Consider the following 18,130-nt stretch of genomic DNA (forward strand, 5'->3'; position numbering starts at 1 on the left):
TTTCGATGTTGTTGAAGAAAAATAAATAAAACATAACGTTTTCAATCGTGTTCACATGTTGCAACATGGATTGACAGAGAGCGAGCACGTTTAACATGTCTCAAGCTATGGTTTCCACTCCCGTCTTTTTCGTTTTGTCTCTGCATCGTGTATCTTTCTTGTCCTTCCATTTTTTTTTTTTTGGTTGGATATTTATGTCAACACATTTACATTTCTGTGAAATTTTTAATATTAAAATAATTGATGATACAAAAGTACTGAATTTTAAAATGAATATTACTAATAACAATAAATAAATTAGGGAGCTATAATAGGGGCAGCAGGGACCCATTTATGAATGGGTGAACAGTTCCATTCTCTCGTGTCTTTGCTGTAGGACACCCTAAAATTCTTAGGAACCCAACTTTCTCCTTTCATACCTCTTTCTCTCACCATCTTCTTCTCTCTTTCTTCCACACCTTCCTTTTCTTCTCTTGCTTTCTCCCATTCATTCCTCATTATGGCTTCACTCAACTCACCCCAAACAACAGCTGATTCACTTGTCAACACATCCTGCATGTGACAATCACGACAACAACAAAACCTTTTGATGGTCAAATTATCTAAAAGCAAGTAAAATTACAATTAGTAAACTCTACTGATAGTATATTAATTCATGCTGCCAATTGCTGGTCGTTTCTGTAAAGTACCAAACTTATAACATATGATTAATTGTTAGTGTTAACTATACCCATCTGAATTTTAACTTTGCACAATGACAGAGATTATGAATGTACATCTGTATCTGCTTGGGTATGCAGAAGTCTTTCCTACAGTACATGTGTTTGAAAAGGGACGTGTGCTCTGAATTACAGTGTAATATTTTCTCCCAACCAAACCAATGTCAACACGTCGATACAATTAAATGATTGATGTGATATGTTAACAAAATTATACTTCTATAAAAAAAATCAAAATAAGATAAGAACAAGATATTGTTAATGATTATTGATTGCTGTAGGACTCACTAAAACTGAAGCACATAGTGATGTTGTGCGAGGAGGTGCTCTACCGTATTTAATTGTTTTTTATGTGTTGCTATCATTTGAGTTTCTTTTTCATTGTCATAGGGAAAAAAGAGCCACAATTTATGACTTCTTTTTTAAGTTTCAAAAGGATAAACTGATGAGGACATACAAAAGAATACTGTTGGACTGTAAAATTAACCAACTATTCAAAACTTAGAATCAAATTACAACCATAATTACTTTTAAATTTTGACAATCTAATAGTTAAATTAAAAGTTTTTATCAAATAAGTAAGCCTGCAGGTTTTTATAATTATTTGATAGTCATCAAATAAAATCACCTTGATATAAAACAAAGTTGATATCTTTATTGTATGATCATCTGGTCAACCACAAGTTGATGGACAATTACCAAGTTTGCGGTAATTACCAAGTCAGACAATAACTAACAGGCCAGACAGCAAGTCATCAACCCAGACGGTCAATTACCAAGCCGTCAGCAAATCAACTGATTACTAAACCGGACAATCTCAAACCACTACTTATAAATTTTGTGATGAATTTTTAATTAAGATTAGTCTAATTATGGTCCAAACATAACTAATCATACTTTAACCTTAAGTAAAAGGGTTTTGGATTTGATCTACTTTGTTTAGACGGTCTAGTCTGGTGATTGGCCATCCAAACTGTTTTCTGGCTGTCTAACTTGTTGATTTGCCACGAGCTTGGTAGTCTCGATTGATGTCCGATCTGTTAGTTAAACTGTCCGGATTGGTAATTGCCACTGACTTGGTAGTTGACCGTCCAGATTAATGACTTGTCATCTGGGTTGGTAGGTTTCACCGACTTGGTAATTGACTATCAGTCACTTTTGGATTAACTTGTTTCTTTTATACAATTTTACTTGTGTTTATATTCTATTGAAAAGAACAAATTTTTCTTCACTCTTAAAGGGGATGATTTATCTAAAGCACATTCTTCTAATTGCTAATCAGAAAAGGCTTATGCAGGCCATGCCTGGAATTGATAAATGTCAGGGATGTATAAATATAACTAACTAAAGTTCACAAGCAAATGGAGACAGAACAGAGGTTAATTACCTCTGCATTCTTTATGATAGGTGTTTTGAGGCCTGAAATGACTTCTTTTGCATCATATATCACCCTGACTTCTCCACTGGTTGTATCCTTCACTTGAACGGTCCTGCATAATTTAATTTCATAAGAAACGTGTCACCTATAATCATCATGTGTAGCATAATATCTTCAAAAAACCAAGACATGTTAAAGTATTATTTTTCTACACAAAAGTTAAAGAATTGTAGAAAAGAATTCTATGAAATAAATGAATTTTAAATCATAGAGATGGAAGAAAAATAAATGAATGTTGGAGGGACTATACACTTACTTATCCCAATGACCATCAACTTCGTAGAGAACTTTGAATAATGATGGGTCAAGGATCTTCCCTTTGATCAATTTGCGATTTCCCCCAAATCCTAAAAGCGAGTAACTTGATGTGTACGATATTTCAGCAACAAGACCTGTCTCAGGGCACCGTATATTAACATTGCCAACCCAGTCCATCCGAGGAACAGGAAGAATTCTAATTGAAAGGCGAGGACAATTCATTTCATATGTTTCCCCATGATTTAGGAGCTTCAGCATCCGTTTACCATGCACTTCTGTTTCAATGGATGTGCCTGCATATTTAGTTTGAAATACTCTCATGAATTTACAGAACATGGCTGCTGAATAAGGAGCTAGCATTTACTTCCAGAACAGGTTCACTAAAGTACTTGTTCAAGGTCATTGTTGACCAATATAAGCAATGTTTTGCGTGGATTCAACCATGGCATAAGTCAGAAGAACATGTAAAGATTCCACACCCAATTTGCCCATCTAGAGGAAGACTATAAATTGTACCAGTGACATCTGAATGAAATGCAGCACTTGATAGAATGCATGGTGGAACTACTTTTACCCCATGCTATGTTATAAATAAATGCATCTTTCCAATACTCGCAGCCATTTCATTAGTTAAAATTCAGCAGAAATGACGGAATGATGAGTGTGACTCAACAAATAAGAAGTGAAATTCCCACACATTTATGATTTGTAATAGAGTTTAAAAAATGTGAAGAGTGTACTGCGAACATATGTTCCTTTGTTAATTCTTTCTTATATCTCGTAATTGGTCTATGAATGAACCACAAAAATTAGCTGCATGCCGAAAACTGAAAGCTACGACAACCATTCTGGAAGTTCACTGTGAAGACCTTAATTAGGAATTGGAGAAGAATTGTATAGCAATGGTACATTTCAGTTTCTAAACTGTGTTAGTGTAGATTTGAGTTACTAATGATCCTAGAAAAAAAGGTGAAGGATACCACGAAATTTTGGAACAGGTTGCTGCCACCATATCATTTCAATGTTTTCCTTCTCATCTGTTGCATGGAGGGCAGACACAGGAGGGTTGACTGAAACCTGCAGACACAAGAAGGTGATAATGTTATTGTATTGTATCTAACACGTTGAATGAAGAGAGAGTCCAAATTTGAGCCTAATGTGACTATAGTGTTGAGGACAAATTGAGAAGCAACTAGTACCTGCTCCAGTAGGACATTGAGATAGCCCTTAGAAACATGGTGTGTCTCTCCAAGAATAGGATTATAAGGAGCCACACCAAAAGATGAAGGGCGTGTGGTAGATATGCTCCATGCTACCACAGATGTGAACCTGTCCACTGGACTCTGCTCACTGTTGCATTTGCTCAGCAAGTTGGAAGATGTGCAATACACTGATTCACCATAGCATTGGAGTTGAGATTTTGGCAAATTAAACACAGGCGGCAGCTGGACACAACACAAAATACATCAATCTATTAGACAGTCATCATTAATTTTTGCTAAAAGTTTAAGCTTTAAAATTGTATTCACAATTATAATTTTCAGTCTTTCTTATTGCACAACATTATAGGCAAATGTAATTAATTAATATAATCGATGTTTTAAGAAATGTGTCTAAATAGATTCATAGAATAGAATATGTCGAGCAATTAAAACTTGAGTAATCTCCTTGAAGCATTTTATGTAAATTGGGTAGGTCTAGATGAAGCTGAAAGTTAGTGTAAGAGAGAACTTGCCTGGAAGTTTGTGAGATCTGATCCTGGCCGCACGTTCTTGAGTAAACTTAACAAGCGACGTAGGAGATTGGGAGCTCTATAAAACGGTTCTGCGTCAGATTCGCCTTCTATTGAGAAGGGTTTGGTCAAAACAATTTTTTTAGCTTCCTTCCCTTTCGCAACCTCCATTTCCCACCTAACCTTAAACATTTACCATTCTCTGTGTATAGATTAAATTAAAAATACATTTAGAGTTATTTAAAAAAGATTAATAATTCAAAATATGAGCAAATAATGGTAACCTTTATAATTATTAACTACGATATTAAATTATTTTTAAAAACTGATAATAGAAGAGAGTTTCTTACATCATTCGTTCGTTGTCTTTTATTCTCTTTTTATTTTAATTTCTTCATTTTAAAAAACCTATAATTTTAGTTCAATCCTTTATTTTTATATTTTAATTAACTTCTTTAAGAATATCAAATAAATAACTTGTTTTTTCTACTTTTGAAAATTGTAACCAGAGTTGGTACCAAAAATAGTCTACAGTCTTGAGTGATGAGAGAACGAATACCAACCTTCTTTTTTTTTGTTCCTCGTTTCGTTTTCACGTGGCTTAAGGTGACATGACAGCAAGCGCATAGAATATTATAATAGCATTATGTTGCGTGATTAACCAAAATGTCTACACACAATGTAGTGTGCATTCATATGAATACCACTCATTTGAAACATTAAAACCACCCTTTGGAGGTGCCGGAAAACAGCCATAGGAAACCAACCTTATAAGAATCGAAACTCATTTCAATCTAAAACAGTTATCACAGTATGATATTGATCGGGTGCACACAGCACAAGCATGAGCAATCACACGTGGAAATAGTTGAGAAGCACAGGACATACCTTGCACGGTTGTGATTGAGTTTATCAAGAAGATGAAGAAGAAGCGGAGTTTGGCAATAGATTGGATGAAGTGAGATGTGAGAAAAACTACGTAAGAACTCAAACTTTTGCTTCTTTAATAATTTGATTGAATACGGAAACAAACTTTTTTGTTTGGGCCAATGATGGAAGTATTGAGAGTAAGGGTTTTCTTCTTGCACCTCCAATATTGTTTCCTGCATCCCCAAATTTTTTTAAATTCCTTAACTGACCTTAAATTATTTTTTTTTACTAGGATAAAAATAAATTTTTGTCCCTCTTCTTATATTTACCCCACCCACCAAGACTCATCCCTCACACTTTCTTCCTAACTCTAGCACTACACCTCCTTAACAACAGCAACTCCTTCTCAACTTTTTCTCATCCTTTACACCCTTTTACCCATTACTTTGACCTCTCTTCCATACACCCCATCTTCAAAAGCAAGCAAGATCATTTACTAAATTTATTATTCTTTTTATTATATATTAGAGATAATAATCGTGAAGATGGAAAATTTATAAATTTTTTGTCAAACTAAATGTTCAAAATTATAGTAGAAATCGAAACAAATTTAAAAAATTAAAATTAATAAATTATGAAAAATATCAAATTTCAAAATTCGGTTAAAAAAATATTAAATTTAAAAATTGTAAATCTTATTAAACAACGTATTAAATTTTAAAATTTGAATGACACTACCTAATAGATTTCAAAATCTATTTCAAATGTATACCAGATCTTAAAATTCTATCAAAAAAGTTACTAAATTTCAAAATTATATATATATATATATATATATATATATATATATATATTAATTTTTTAAAACTTTTTTTTAATTATCTTTAATGGTTAATGATTTGGTTAGTTTATTTATTTATTTATTTTATGTGTTCTTGTTTTATTTATTATTTTTAAATTTAGTTAATTGTTAGGTGTATTGGTTTTAATATTTGTTTGAATTTATTTGTTATATAAATGACAAGAACATGAGGTTTTTCTACATATTAAATTGAGAGTTTTACATAAGGTGAAACTAGAAGGAGACTATGACATTTCATAGGAGGGATCATGATGGTAAAGTTGAAAAAATCACAATATTGGTTGGTTTTGAAGTTGACGAGCATCAGGATGATGTTATTGAGCACGACAAGATGTTGTTCACTAAGATGATGAAGTGGTTAGATATCGAGGAGGTCCACACAAAACTTTTTTGTCAACAAGTTGTGTTGATCATGTTGTATATGCATTATGGAAAGGTTAGTTTAGTAATTTTTTAGGTTTTGATAATTGATGACTTGTTTAAATTTTTATATGCAATTATTATTGTAGGATCGATGGGAGATAAACTTGGTCTCTCATGGAAAAAAAATTAAATAAATTTAGAGAATGTCATATATACAAAATATTATGTGTTAAATTATGGTTTAATGCCTTTATGCAATAATTTGTGTGATTCTACCGATAAGGAATTGACATTGGCGTTCGTTGAGAGACGACATAGAGAGACAAATAGTTTCTATGTCCATGTTGGTGAGATGACTGTCACACTAAATGAGTGTCCACATTGTTACATTTATATATAGTGGGACAATTTTGTCTGAATAAACTCTTAGACTTTGAAGCGACTTTGAAAACTCTCATGGATCTTTTAGGCATAAACCACACGAGGGCTACATCTGAGCTCAAGCAATATCATGGTCTCCACGTAAAATTGAGTTTATTGAGAGACATATATAACAACAATTGTCTTTAAAGATTTGCACTCATGTGGGGTATATGTGTGGGGAGTTGTTACACTTACCCACTTATACGAGTAACTTGGAAATGCTAACTTTGCAAAGATAGAGCAATTAGCTATATATGATCTTTCACAAATACACATATATCTTGCACTTTGATTTTCTTTATTATTTCATTATCGAAATACATTTTTACTTTTTTGTAGAGTTTGATATATGAACACTTCCCTAGGATGGAAAAGAAGTAACTGCTAGCAAGTTATGATGAGGCTAGACCTTGGGCTACACGTTTTTTGACAGGAAGGCAGATTTTCAACCTACACAAGGTTAGGCCATAATTAGATGCTTTGATATATGATTTGGTGATTTGAGCCCTATATATGGATCACATTGATTAGGAAATGTGTTCTTTGACTTCATTAGGGTGAGTGAGATTGCACACGGTCATTTGTTCGAACGTGTGTTAAGGCAATTTGGGTATTAGAAGCTTATCTCACACTTGCCAAATGATGTTACAAAAAGACTTGGCAACTATTGATAGTTGTTAGTTACACTTCACCGAGCATATGTTGGTTAATGTCACAACAACCTCCTCTCCATCTGCTTGTGTTTAGGGACACCTTTCGTTGTTCAAAATATTATCTCATCCTTATGTTATTCGTGTTGTTTAGGACGATTGACTGAGTCTCGTACCTTGACTTCATCGACATCTCTTATATGACATTCTAATGAGAAAGAGGCTAGAGTCAGGATCCAGTTTATTGGTGTGTAACCAAACAATGTTTATATATTTATGTTATGAAACGACGTTAATAAATTTGTCGTTGTTGTTATTCCAGGGTACTATCAAACACATTGTGGCCATTTTATAGAGAATTAGTGATTGTCATAATATAAGTAAAAAAACTAGGACCAAACTAACAACACATTGCAGATAACTCGTGAGGCGTTTGAAGAACATGACCTCAACAATACAGAAGGTCGTGATAGACATTCATCTACATTTAGCTAGGAGTGTGCTTATTTAATGATATTTTGACATATGTTTATCAGCATCTCCGTTTAAAGACTATTATGTTTAATTAAATGTGTAAAATTAATTTAATTTTTTTTAAATATTTGTTTTCTCCAAAAGATCAAATAAAACATTCAAATATGATATAATAAAGAAAAATATTTTTTAATATTATTTTGGTGTGACAAAACTTATTTTATGTATTCTCAAAAATTAACATTTTTTTACATAATTTTTTTAAAATTATTTGAGAAAATTAACATTTATTATTTTAAAATTTTTAATATTTTTTGATAAAAAATTTCTTATCAAACAAATATTTTTTAGATATGATAATTATTAATTATTTTTAAAAAAAATATAATTATCAAATAAGTCAAAGACTTAATATGATACAAATTTATAAAAAAAGATTGAATTATCAAATAAATCTGTGGTTTGGCATAATAATTATTAATTTTTAAAAATATAATTATCAAGTAAGTCTAAAAATTAACTAAATAAAAATTTACAAAATAAAAATTTTAATTATCTATTAAATTCTAGACATGAGACTTAACATAATTAATAATGATAAAAAAATCCTCTAATTTTAATATTAAACTTTGTAATTTGATTTTCACAACAATTAAAACATAAAAATGTGATTTGAAATTTAAAATATGCAACATAAGAAAACAAGAATATAAGATAAATATAGACATAAACACAAATAAAAGGTTAAAAAAGAAAAAGACAGAAATGCTCATTTCCAGCCCGACATTAAAAGAAAAAATTGTTATAAGTCTAACCCATATAACTAAAGGCCACGGGTGCAAACCTAACAGAAGAAGGGATTCAATCAAAGGAATGGAGAGATTGAATGGGTCAATCCCAAATTAATTTCTGATTTTAATTTTTCTATTATTATTATTATTACATATTATTATTATTATTATTATTATTATTATTATTATTATTATTTATTATTATTATATTTCTTATTTATTTATCTTATTCTGAAAATATTTTTTAAAAAAACTTTAGAAGCTCCATTCCTCGTCACAAACATCTTATCCTCCATTAATCTCATCAGCCATCACCAGCCATGGTCAACCTATTTTCGCGAACCAGTACCGTGAAAACCTTCATACCACCGTGAAAACCTTCACCATGAAAACCCTCGCGCCACCGCAAGAAGAAGCCAAATCGCACGAATCCAAATCGCGGCACAAAACGCGAACAACCAACAGCGTAACCAACGCACCTCCATCAACGAACCTGGCGTCTCCTCCATAGCAACCACCGTGACCAACTGCAGAGAAAAACCCCAAAAACACGAACCCTAAATCGCGCCTTCTATGGCCACTGGTTTACATTTTTCATTTGTGATTTCTGGTGTTAGATTGCAAATTTTCTCATTCTAATGGCTCTGTTTAACTCTTTTATTCTTATTTAAATGTTCATTGTATTCTGATGAACTCTGGACTATGAATTCTTACTTTCACAACTATAAATCATAAAAAGTTGTAACAGAAAGACAGAAGAAATACAGTAAAAGGTAAGCAATAATACACACCAAATTAGTTGAAAACAATGCTATTAATGAGATCAAACAAGTAAATAGATGAACCTGCTTTGATTCTTCCTTTTTCTTGCAGAAATATTCTTCTTTCTTTCTTTTTTTAAAATTTTCTTAGAACTTTAGCCTTTCTTTTCTCTGTTTTTGGAATGAATTTTTAAAAATCCTCCTCACGGTAAGCTTATATCATACTCCCCTTTTCGTTCCCTTGTGACCTGTTTTTATTATCATTGTTTTATCAAAATTTGTCATGCTTCTTATCTCCAAATAGCCAAAACGTGAAAAAAAACGTGCTGAGGGAAGAACAAAACACCACATCCCATTGTAACATGTGCCTAGAAAAAAAAGTGGGCCCGTGAAGCCCAAATAAAAAAAAAGAAATAATAAAAATAAAAGAATGGCCAAATAATTTTTAATTACTTTTTTATTTAATTACTCTCTCACTATCACAACAGTTGCAATCAAATTTCACGAATTCAAACTTTAAATGCATTTATATAGAAATTACAGTTAAAACATTGATAGTCCTGGACTATATAATTTTTGTGTTAAATTGATAATTATATCCATTATATCATATGAAATTTAAAAAACATACTTAAAACTTTATAAATTACACTTCATACTTAATGAGCCATTTAGTTTTTATTAATAACAGTACTCCTCTTTAATTAAGAATAATTACAAATTTCATATTATCTTCCTTTTTCTCCAATAGACCCTTCAACATCCTTTGAAGAAAATATAAAATAAAAAATATAAATGCATCTTAAAATAGTGAAAGAAGTAGGACAATTATTAAGATACCGTGGGAGAATTAAGAATTATTATTGTAATTAAATTTCTGTTCACAAATCTTTTCACATAAAATCTTGTCAAGAGCATGAAATTTATTTATACATGTGTTAAATAGAAACTTCAATTAGTTATCCAAATATTCCTTAAACTGTTGAACATATAGATTTGCTTGAGGAGTTGGAGTTGGAGTTGCTACTATTGTGTCACTGATTAAACCACTCAGAAGTCTATCATTAAAAACATGTTTTAGGATTCTAGGATTCAGCCACCTTAAATTGTTATTTTCAGCCACTGGTATGCATAGTAGTAAATAAAAGGAGAAAACGTACTATGTTAGGTGGAACATAATAATACTAAAAAAACAAAATGCAAGAAGTAAATAATCATGTCCTTTAACCAGGTCTACTAACAATCATATTGTATTCAAAGGAAGACGTAATTTGGTTTCAAACTATGACTACTGCTGAAATAAGAGCCAGGGACTTGAACTTGCGAACAGCTTTGGTAAAATTTACGCTGTGGCATTGATACTTTATGTTATAGTACTAATTATTTGATGTATTACACATGCAGTAAGCAAGATACTTTTGGGGAATGAGGCAGATACAGGGAAAAACTTGTGATGAAGCATTACAACAAATTACTAGACCATATAAGCAAAACTTTATGTGGAAGAAACTAGGAGTCACCCCCTACACCTGCTTACCTTTACATTACATTACACCTATTCATGATTTAATATTATATATATATATATATATATATATATATAATTTAGACGAATAAATGTAGCGCCATACCTTATTCCCCACAAGTTACAAAGAATAGTACAAGCAACACTGCTTTCCTTTGCTGACCAAACTAAGCTATGACATCTATCTTCGGTATCCATTGGCCAGAACAGGAATCCTCACCTTGTGCCCTCTGTTCCCTTTCATCAAAACCTCTCCAAAACTATAGGTTCCTCTCACTGACCGAACTGTCAGTGTCACTGAAAACTGTCGCGATGCACCTGCTTTGATAGTCATTGCCGGAGGGTTGACTTCAATGGCAACAGCCGGCTCCATTCTGGCCGTGATCACATAGGTTTCTTCTTCGGCGACATTTGTGACCGTGCGTGTGACAACTTGAGTTCTCACCAGATGGGAAATTGTGATAGAAGGGGTGTTTAAATTTGATGGCTTGCCCATGGTGGTGTTACATGGTGTGTGAGTGTAGTTCCTTATCTCATGAATGTCAATACCCGGTGTTGTGCACAAGAAGCCCAGATAGTCCTTGTATCCTGCAATATTGATTAAGCAAATTTCTTAGATATAATTGAAATACGCTGAGTAAAAGTTGTTTACACTGTTATCCAATCATGGACTGCTATTTAAGTCAAAATTGAGTTTTGTAATTATGACCTTTTTTTAATGTATTGTAATAATGACTTTCATATTTAAGGTGATTTTATATATCATAACCACTATCACTATGCTTTGGTTGTACCCGTTGTTTTAATACTAAAATTTATTTCAGCCTCCCAATATTTGAGTAAATAGACAACTGCAGAAATTCCCAGCTTTGGTTAAAGAAATTTAACAATCGATTTTAAGTAGAATTCTATCCATGTTATTTTTTTTTCTTCTTTTTATAGGGATTCTTTCAAGTAAACTTCTCTTGAACAACTGAACCAGCCAAAAAATGGCTTCAAGTTCATGGAGTTTTACCAGGATTAATCAAATACGTGTATACAAGTTAAACTTGCTGCTAAGACAAAGAAATAGTTATACTAGGGAAGAAGAAATCATACCTGCATCAAAGATGAGTCCAGGGTCCAAGGCAGCTGTTGGATCAACATGTCCACTCCCATAATCAAAAGGAGTAGCTTTGACCAGCTTCATAGCTTCTGATTCAGATGTTTGCTGGGCAAGAAGAGGATTCCCTGCTCTGTCTAGAGTTGTTGATGTTGTCATCAAGGCTGATTTAATGGCAGCAGGGCTCCAATGAGGATGCTTCTGCTTTATAAGAGCAGCTATTCCAGCTATATGTGGTGCAGACATGCTAGTTCCAGAGATCATGGCAAACCCCTCACCTGCACAAGAAAAAAAAAAAAACTGCTATCAATTATATGATATATAATATATTACCTAGTTTTTCTTCTAGTTTTGTCCTAGCCCTCCTTAATGCATTTATTCTTTTAATATGAGGAAATCAAACACATTTTCCCATAATTTAGAGCATCAATTAGTAGGAATTAAAATTATCCATAAGTAATCTCAAAACAAAGAGAAACCCTAAAAATCAGTATCTAATATTCCTATGTAGAGCATATTAGTTTGACAGGTTTTATTGTACAATGTACATGTTCTTTTCTTTTTACCAAGAGGCTCTCTTGTCCAGGCCATGGGGTTGAAATGTATAATTGTAGGTAGAAGTTTTCAAGCAACCACACAAAAAACACACTTTAGTCAAGTCATTACTTACCAACATAATTTGGCTCATCAGTTCCATTTGGACACCAAGCAGCCCAAATCAATGAACCAGGAGCTAATATATCTGGTTTGAGAAGATCTGCCTCTTGGAAACTGAAATCCTTTATATTTGGTCCTCGTGCAGAGAATAATGCCACCTGTGGTGCAGATTTATGCAGAATAGGCATTAAACCATCACCAATTTTACCTGTACCTTCAAACCTCTTTACCCGTCCAGTCCAATCTCTTGGTGTAGTGATATTATAATAATTTATAAGCTCCTGAAAAATAACAATTTGAAAGTACTAAATCACGTGATAAATAGTTCATACTTTATGATCGTAAACAAAAACAAATATTATTGATGAAAATGTAGAAAAATAAGATAAAAATCAGTGGTAACTGAGATGAGTACTAGACTGTGGAATAAATTATAGGCAAAGAGAAAATCAACTTAGCATTGAACTAAGTCTAAACCTACATAGATATACCAGTACAGATGAATTTGATTACCTTTGAATAGCTGGCATCTGTGACGAGAATCCCAGGAAGGCCGACAGGGACTGGATCAAATTTTGTTCCTGGGGAAACATTTTCAACACAAAGAACAAACCCAACTGCACCAAGGGCCTTTGCTGTTTCTGAGACTTTCTTGATTGATGCAGTGCCAACAACAAAATTGAAGGAATAACCACAGAGAAGAATATTTCCCTTTATCAAGTTCTTGTTTAAAAGTTCTGGTCTCTGGCAATCTGTGGGGCTGTACCTCATAACTGAAGAATCTAGCAACACATCATTTGCAGCAACCAATGTATATGTTTCGTTCAAATGTGTGGAAGCTGGAGAAGCCATTATGCATATTTTAGCAACATAGATTTGGTATTGAATATTTAAATTATACATGGGGATCAAAACAATAAATCAAATGTGAACATCGATATATCTGATTTGCCAATGCCATGTAAGCGTACATTTACGTAAAACTGGAGACGCCTTATTTCTTGATGAAGAACTCTCGAAATTTACTTTGCAACCTACGTTGCATTTATAGCTAAGCCCCAATACAACAAAACAAACCTAATGTATACAACTCTGCCACATTTCATGTTATAAAGTAAACAATAGATTTTAAACAATAACTTTATAAAATCGCAAACAATAACTTATTATATCCTTAGGAAGTACTCACTGCTTCAGCAGAAAACTAGTACATTAGGAACATATACATCCTTGGTCACCAAAAGATATGTTGAAAAGAAGCAGAACACCTGGCTATGTCAGTACAACTTACCTAGGCTATTAAATATTTTATATAGTATTTTAACTTAAATTGAAAAACAATTCACAAACCAAATAACAGAACATGTTTTGTTGCACGCAATTTTCATTAAGGGATGAGACTTGTCTCACTAAAATGCATCGAGCCATTTAAGGTGAAAGATAATCAGGAATCAACATATCTGATCTATACTTAATAAACCAAACTTCATTGAAGGAATACTAACATCCACATTTTCATTCTGACTACTACTCTAACTTAACAATTAAAGCTAGCTAGTAAATGCATTTTTCCAATTAAAGTAAAGCTGGGATGTGCCATACCTAAGTCCCAAGGAAGACATTTCTACACTTGGAAATAATTGATGTCACACACAGGAAAAAGCCAGGACAATTTTATCTTGTCCTTTCATTCTTTTATAGTGGTACTGAAGAAAACAAAGCTAAAGATAAAGTGAAGCAATAAAAGAAAAAAGATGAGATTTCTCGAAAAGGTGTTTTTTTTTTCAAATCCAGAAAGGTAAACTTATTTTTGCGTTCCCATCGACTAAAAAGGAAAATTTTCTTCTAAAATCGTTCATATTATACCTCACAAGTCTTGATAATCAATCCATACCATAACTCCTGATTCTCAATATCAATCCATCAAAAAAATAATAATAATCTGAAAAAACATAGTCAGAATTCAGAAAACTCACGTGACAACCCAATTCCAGCTAAGATTTTTCCATTTCCAAGCATCAAATGATTTTTATATCTACGATCATCAATTGCAGCTGCTACCGATGCTATCCATGGACTATATGAAACCATTGTCTTCGGAAAAGGACCACCATTTCCAGCAGCCTGTGCGACAAATACACCAGCTTTCACAGCTCCAAGAAGTGTAGCATCAAAAGGGTTCAAAAAGGTAGTTCTGGTGGCTGCTGGAGGACTGTTGGGTCCAACTGAAAGGCTGAGTATATCCACTCCGTCATATACAGCCTGTAGATATTCAAATTATGTAAATTATAATTTTTGACATAGAACACAAACAGTAAAAAACCAGATTGCTGGGACAAGATATTGAATTTTATATTGAATGTTGAGATTTACAGCAAAATAAAAAGTGCAGCTGCAAGTTGCAATAATATCCACTCGTAACCAATCTAGTGGGAGGTACGGACTATTTCATGAATTCTTAAGCCAATTTGTGTGTGTGTATAATCTTTTTGTTTACCTGATCAATTGCAGCAACTACATCTGCAACATACCCTCCAAACAGTCTATAAAGTGCCTTGTACACAGCAATCCTGAAAAAGATACACCAAATGTACAGTGCAACAGAAAGAACTGTAGTTTCTAATTTTAAAATAACCAAGGATATTATTGCTCCTCACCTAGCACGAGGTGCCATCCCACTGGCTCTCCCAAATTCATGTCCATGCATTCTCACAGGAATTCCATTATTTCCAGCTGCAATAGAGGCGGTATGACTTCCAGAAAAAAAAAAACAGAAAATAATTAAAAAAGGTTATCAAATCAATATGTATAGCTGTAAGCATGATGTTGTCAAAGAAAAAGAATGAAGAACTAATGTTACTTTCTTATGATTTGCTCATAAAAGGGATTGAAGAAAATGACACGTTTTGATATCTTTCAATCTTGTAGAAAAGGTACATAAGTAGAATTCCAAGGAAAGAAGTTAATAAATAAAAAAGGTGGCAGGGCCTAACCTTCCATGCCCATCACCATCTAGAGGAGACGCAAAGTCAATTATAGGGTTAAATGCCCCAGCAGCTATTGCAGCCTGAGCAAAATGTTGTGCTCCAACAATCTTGCCGTTGCAGTAACTTCTTTTAGTATCCGGATCAGCTTCACATTTTCCTCTATATTTTGGAACAGGCCCATATGGCTCAGCATTATGAGTTGCAAAACTTGGGTGATGAGGATAGATCCCTGAGTCCACAAATCCAATGACAATGTCTTCTCCAGCCCTATCAAAGCCCCCTCCAGTTGGCCAAACCCCAGTTGGAAGCCCTAAAAATTGTGGGGTATGTGTTGTATGTTTCCTCACTTTCCAGTCCCTCTCAACAGATTTCACTCCCGGAGCACGTCTCAGAGTTTCTGCCTACTAATATAAAGGGATAACATATCGAAATTAGAGTAAGGAAATGAATCCAAAATATGCTATTCAGCTGGATAAAGAATAATAAAAGGATAAAAGAAGACTTCACCTGTTCCGGTGAAATATGAACAGCAAACCCATTTATAAGATGTCGATAGCTATAGAGTTTCTGGTATGTCCCTTCCTCAAACAGCAAACCAAGCAGCATGTCATGTTTTTTCTCAAGATGGCGAGCATATGAAGTAACCAATTCACTGGAAGAAGTTTTAAGTAGTATAAAAGGTCAGCAACCTGATATGAATGAATGAAACACAACCACACGATCCAACATCCATTTCTTGGTTCATTACATACTAGAGGAGAAAAATAACAGCCAATTTTTTTTTTTTTGGGTAAAATGAAAGTTACTGCTCAAAACAGAGTGGGGTGGTGATCATTGCATTATTCCTCAAAAACGAGAGAAAAAAAGGCACCATCTATGAACAAATTGTTCGCAATCACACGTTAGGCTACACCAGAAAGATAAATTTCTCTACTTCTCAAATAATTCAGGTTTCCAAGAAAAACTTCATATGAGCAATAGTTTAACAGTTAAACCATTTACTTTACTGTTCATACTTCTTAAGAGGGTCAAAACTAAATTTATTCATGAAGAAATTTAAATTAGACTCTTAAAAAATCTATTGACAGTCTCACCTCGGCTAAGAACAAGTCCAGGCTCAAAAGGATATTTTATTGAAGAAAGAAACAGGTCAAAGGAACGCCTCTAACTAGTAATTACAAAGAAGAGCAGAGAGGAATGTATACAAGTACCTTTCGGTATCAATCTTCTCATCAGATTCCACTGCAGTAGCTTCAAACCCACTAATACCTCCAGTGTAACTTATGATAGGCTCACCTTCAACAGTTACTATGTAAATCTCAGCATCCCCAGAAACCAGAAGTGCAGATACAACAACCAACACACACCCAAACTCCAACAATCTCATTTTAACCAACCAATCCCAACTCCAGTAGCTTACAAGATCTGTGTCAAGTCCGGTCAATGCCAACCAGCTAAACAAAATGGTAACTAAAAAAATACTAAATAGAAATCACAAGCTGCAAATTTGGGCTCAAAGCAACAAACTTTACCAATGACCACTCACTCTGATCAAAGTAGCCAGCAGTTTTTCACTCACATAAACTGGAAGCAGAGAAAGAAAAAAACAAGTTGGTGAAATCAAACAAAATAAGAATGAGAATGAAGAGTAATGAAGAAGAGGAAGCAAAGAATCATTGTGAAGGTGAAAAGCAGAAGAAGATGGAATCAAAGAGAAAAGTGAAAGGCCATGGTTTGCACACCTACTTGACTTGATTCACATACACGTCAATAATGTACTCACTCATTCATTTACATTGCGGTGATCAATGATCTAACGGTCAGTATTGAACCTGAAAGCCATGGAAGAAGAAGAAGAAGGTGGTGAGTGAAGAGTGAGTGTTAGGGTTTGGTTTATTTGTTTAATTGAATGTCAATGGAGTGAAGTAAGAGCATCATGGCTGATCTTGAATCTTGATGCAAGGAAGTAATATTAATATTGATGTTAGTATTATTAACAATTAGCTTTCATTGTTTATCATTATTATTGGAATCATTTTGTTTTTGTTGCTCTGATTTTAATGAATTTAATAAAATAAAAAAACAATGTGAGTGTGAGTGTTTTTATTTTTTTACTTTTAAGAAAATTGTTCGCAAATTAATAGTATTAAATAAAAGGTGGGAAAGGGGACATTCGCGCGCAGGCTGTCGGAGGCAGTTGAGGTGAAAGGACGATATTGCCCTTCACGTTTGGTGGCGTTTACGCGTGTCCGAAATCACAGGGATGGGAAAAGGGGTGCAGACTCATTATCACTTCTATTATTATTATCATTGTTATTATTGAAATTTTGCATTTCTATTATTACACTCACGTACGTACCCATTTATTAAGTATGGAATTATTGTATTGTGTTAGAATGGAAAATTGAGTACAATTTTTTTTTTTTTTGTTAATTTTATCTGTCTTTTTTTAAAGGATGGAGTGAGTAAGCATGGTATTTAATAATTGCCACGTATATTCATCAAAGAGAAAAAAATA

At 33.2% G+C, this 18,130-nt stretch overlaps 2 protein-coding genes across 15 annotated transcripts; both read right to left on the bottom strand.

Moving 5' to 3' along the window:
- Window positions 1-185: 185 nt before the first annotated feature.
- On the bottom strand, window positions 186-9,466 carry LOC106765785 (oxysterol-binding protein-related protein 4C). Of its 7 annotated transcripts, XM_022783913.1 has the most exons (8): window positions 9,426-9,459; window positions 5,036-5,250; window positions 4,151-4,325; window positions 3,615-3,860; window positions 3,396-3,492; window positions 2,414-2,708; window positions 2,107-2,209; window positions 186-552 (listed from the first exon to the last, which is right to left on the bottom strand). In XM_022783913.1, exons 3-8 carry the CDS (start codon window positions 4,316-4,318, stop codon window positions 298-300), a joined length of 1,164 nt encoding a protein of 387 aa, XP_022639634.1. In that variant the 5' UTR covers window positions 4,319-4,325; window positions 5,036-5,250; window positions 9,426-9,459; the 3' UTR covers window positions 186-297. The 7 variants fall into 7 exon arrangements, with proteins under 7 accessions (XP_022639634.1, XP_022639631.1, XP_022639633.1 ...); XM_022783910.1 differs by lacking the exon at window positions 9,426-9,459 and having other exon boundaries at window positions 187-552; window positions 5,036-5,509; XM_022783912.1 differs by lacking the exon at window positions 5,036-5,250 and having other exon boundaries at window positions 188-552; window positions 4,151-4,330; window positions 9,426-9,466.
- Window positions 9,467-10,655: 1,189 nt separating this feature from the next.
- LOC106768532 (subtilisin-like protease SBT2.5) lies at window positions 10,656-17,576 on the bottom strand. Of its 8 annotated transcripts, none has more exons than XM_022783914.1 (12): window positions 17,396-17,576; window positions 17,145-17,196; window positions 16,824-17,066; window positions 16,120-16,264; window positions 15,619-16,013; window positions 15,283-15,378; window positions 15,123-15,195; window positions 14,602-14,887; window positions 13,139-13,464; window positions 12,639-12,906; window positions 11,965-12,246; window positions 10,656-11,454 (listed from the first exon to the last, which is right to left on the bottom strand). In XM_022783914.1, the coding sequence occupies exons 1-12, from the start codon at window positions 17,397-17,399 to the stop codon at window positions 11,048-11,050; spliced, it is 2,577 nt and encodes an 858-aa protein (XP_022639635.1). In that variant the 5' UTR covers window positions 17,400-17,576; the 3' UTR covers window positions 10,656-11,047. The 8 variants fall into 8 exon arrangements, with proteins under 8 accessions (XP_022639635.1, XP_014509218.1, XP_014509217.1 ...); XM_014653732.2 differs by having other exon boundaries at window positions 16,824-17,037; window positions 17,159-17,196; window positions 17,359-17,575; XM_014653731.2 differs by having other exon boundaries at window positions 16,824-17,037; window positions 17,359-17,575.
- Between the last annotated feature and the right edge of the window lie 554 nt (window positions 17,577-18,130).

This window comes from Vigna radiata, chromosome 7, assembly GCF_000741045.1.
Source record: "Vigna radiata var. radiata cultivar VC1973A chromosome 7, Vradiata_ver6, whole genome shotgun sequence".
In the NCBI taxonomy this organism is placed as follows: Eukaryota; Viridiplantae; Streptophyta; class Magnoliopsida; order Fabales; family Fabaceae; genus Vigna; species Vigna radiata.

Coding starts and splice junctions, on each gene's coding strand:
- LOC106765785 (XM_022783910.1), bottom strand. CDS start 5,256: ATGCAGGAAACAATATTGGAGGTGCAAGAAGAAAACCCTTACTCTCAA. Junction 2,709..3,395: donor ACCTGTTCCAAAATTTCGTG/GTATCCTTCACC, acceptor CTAAATATGCAG/GCACATCCATTGAAACAGAA. Junction 553..2,106: donor CTATCATAAAGAATGCAGAG/GTAATTAACCTC, acceptor TGTCACATGCAG/GATGTGTTGACAAGTGAATC.
- LOC106768532 (XM_022783914.1), bottom strand. Junction 17,067..17,144: donor ATCAGAGTGAGTGGTCATTG/GTAAAGTTTGTT, acceptor CATTTTGTTTAG/CTGGTTGGCATTGACCGGAC. Junction 15,379..15,618: donor GATGGTGATGGGCATGGAAG/GTTAGGCCCTGC, acceptor TTTTTCTGGAAG/TCATACCGCCTCTATTGCAG.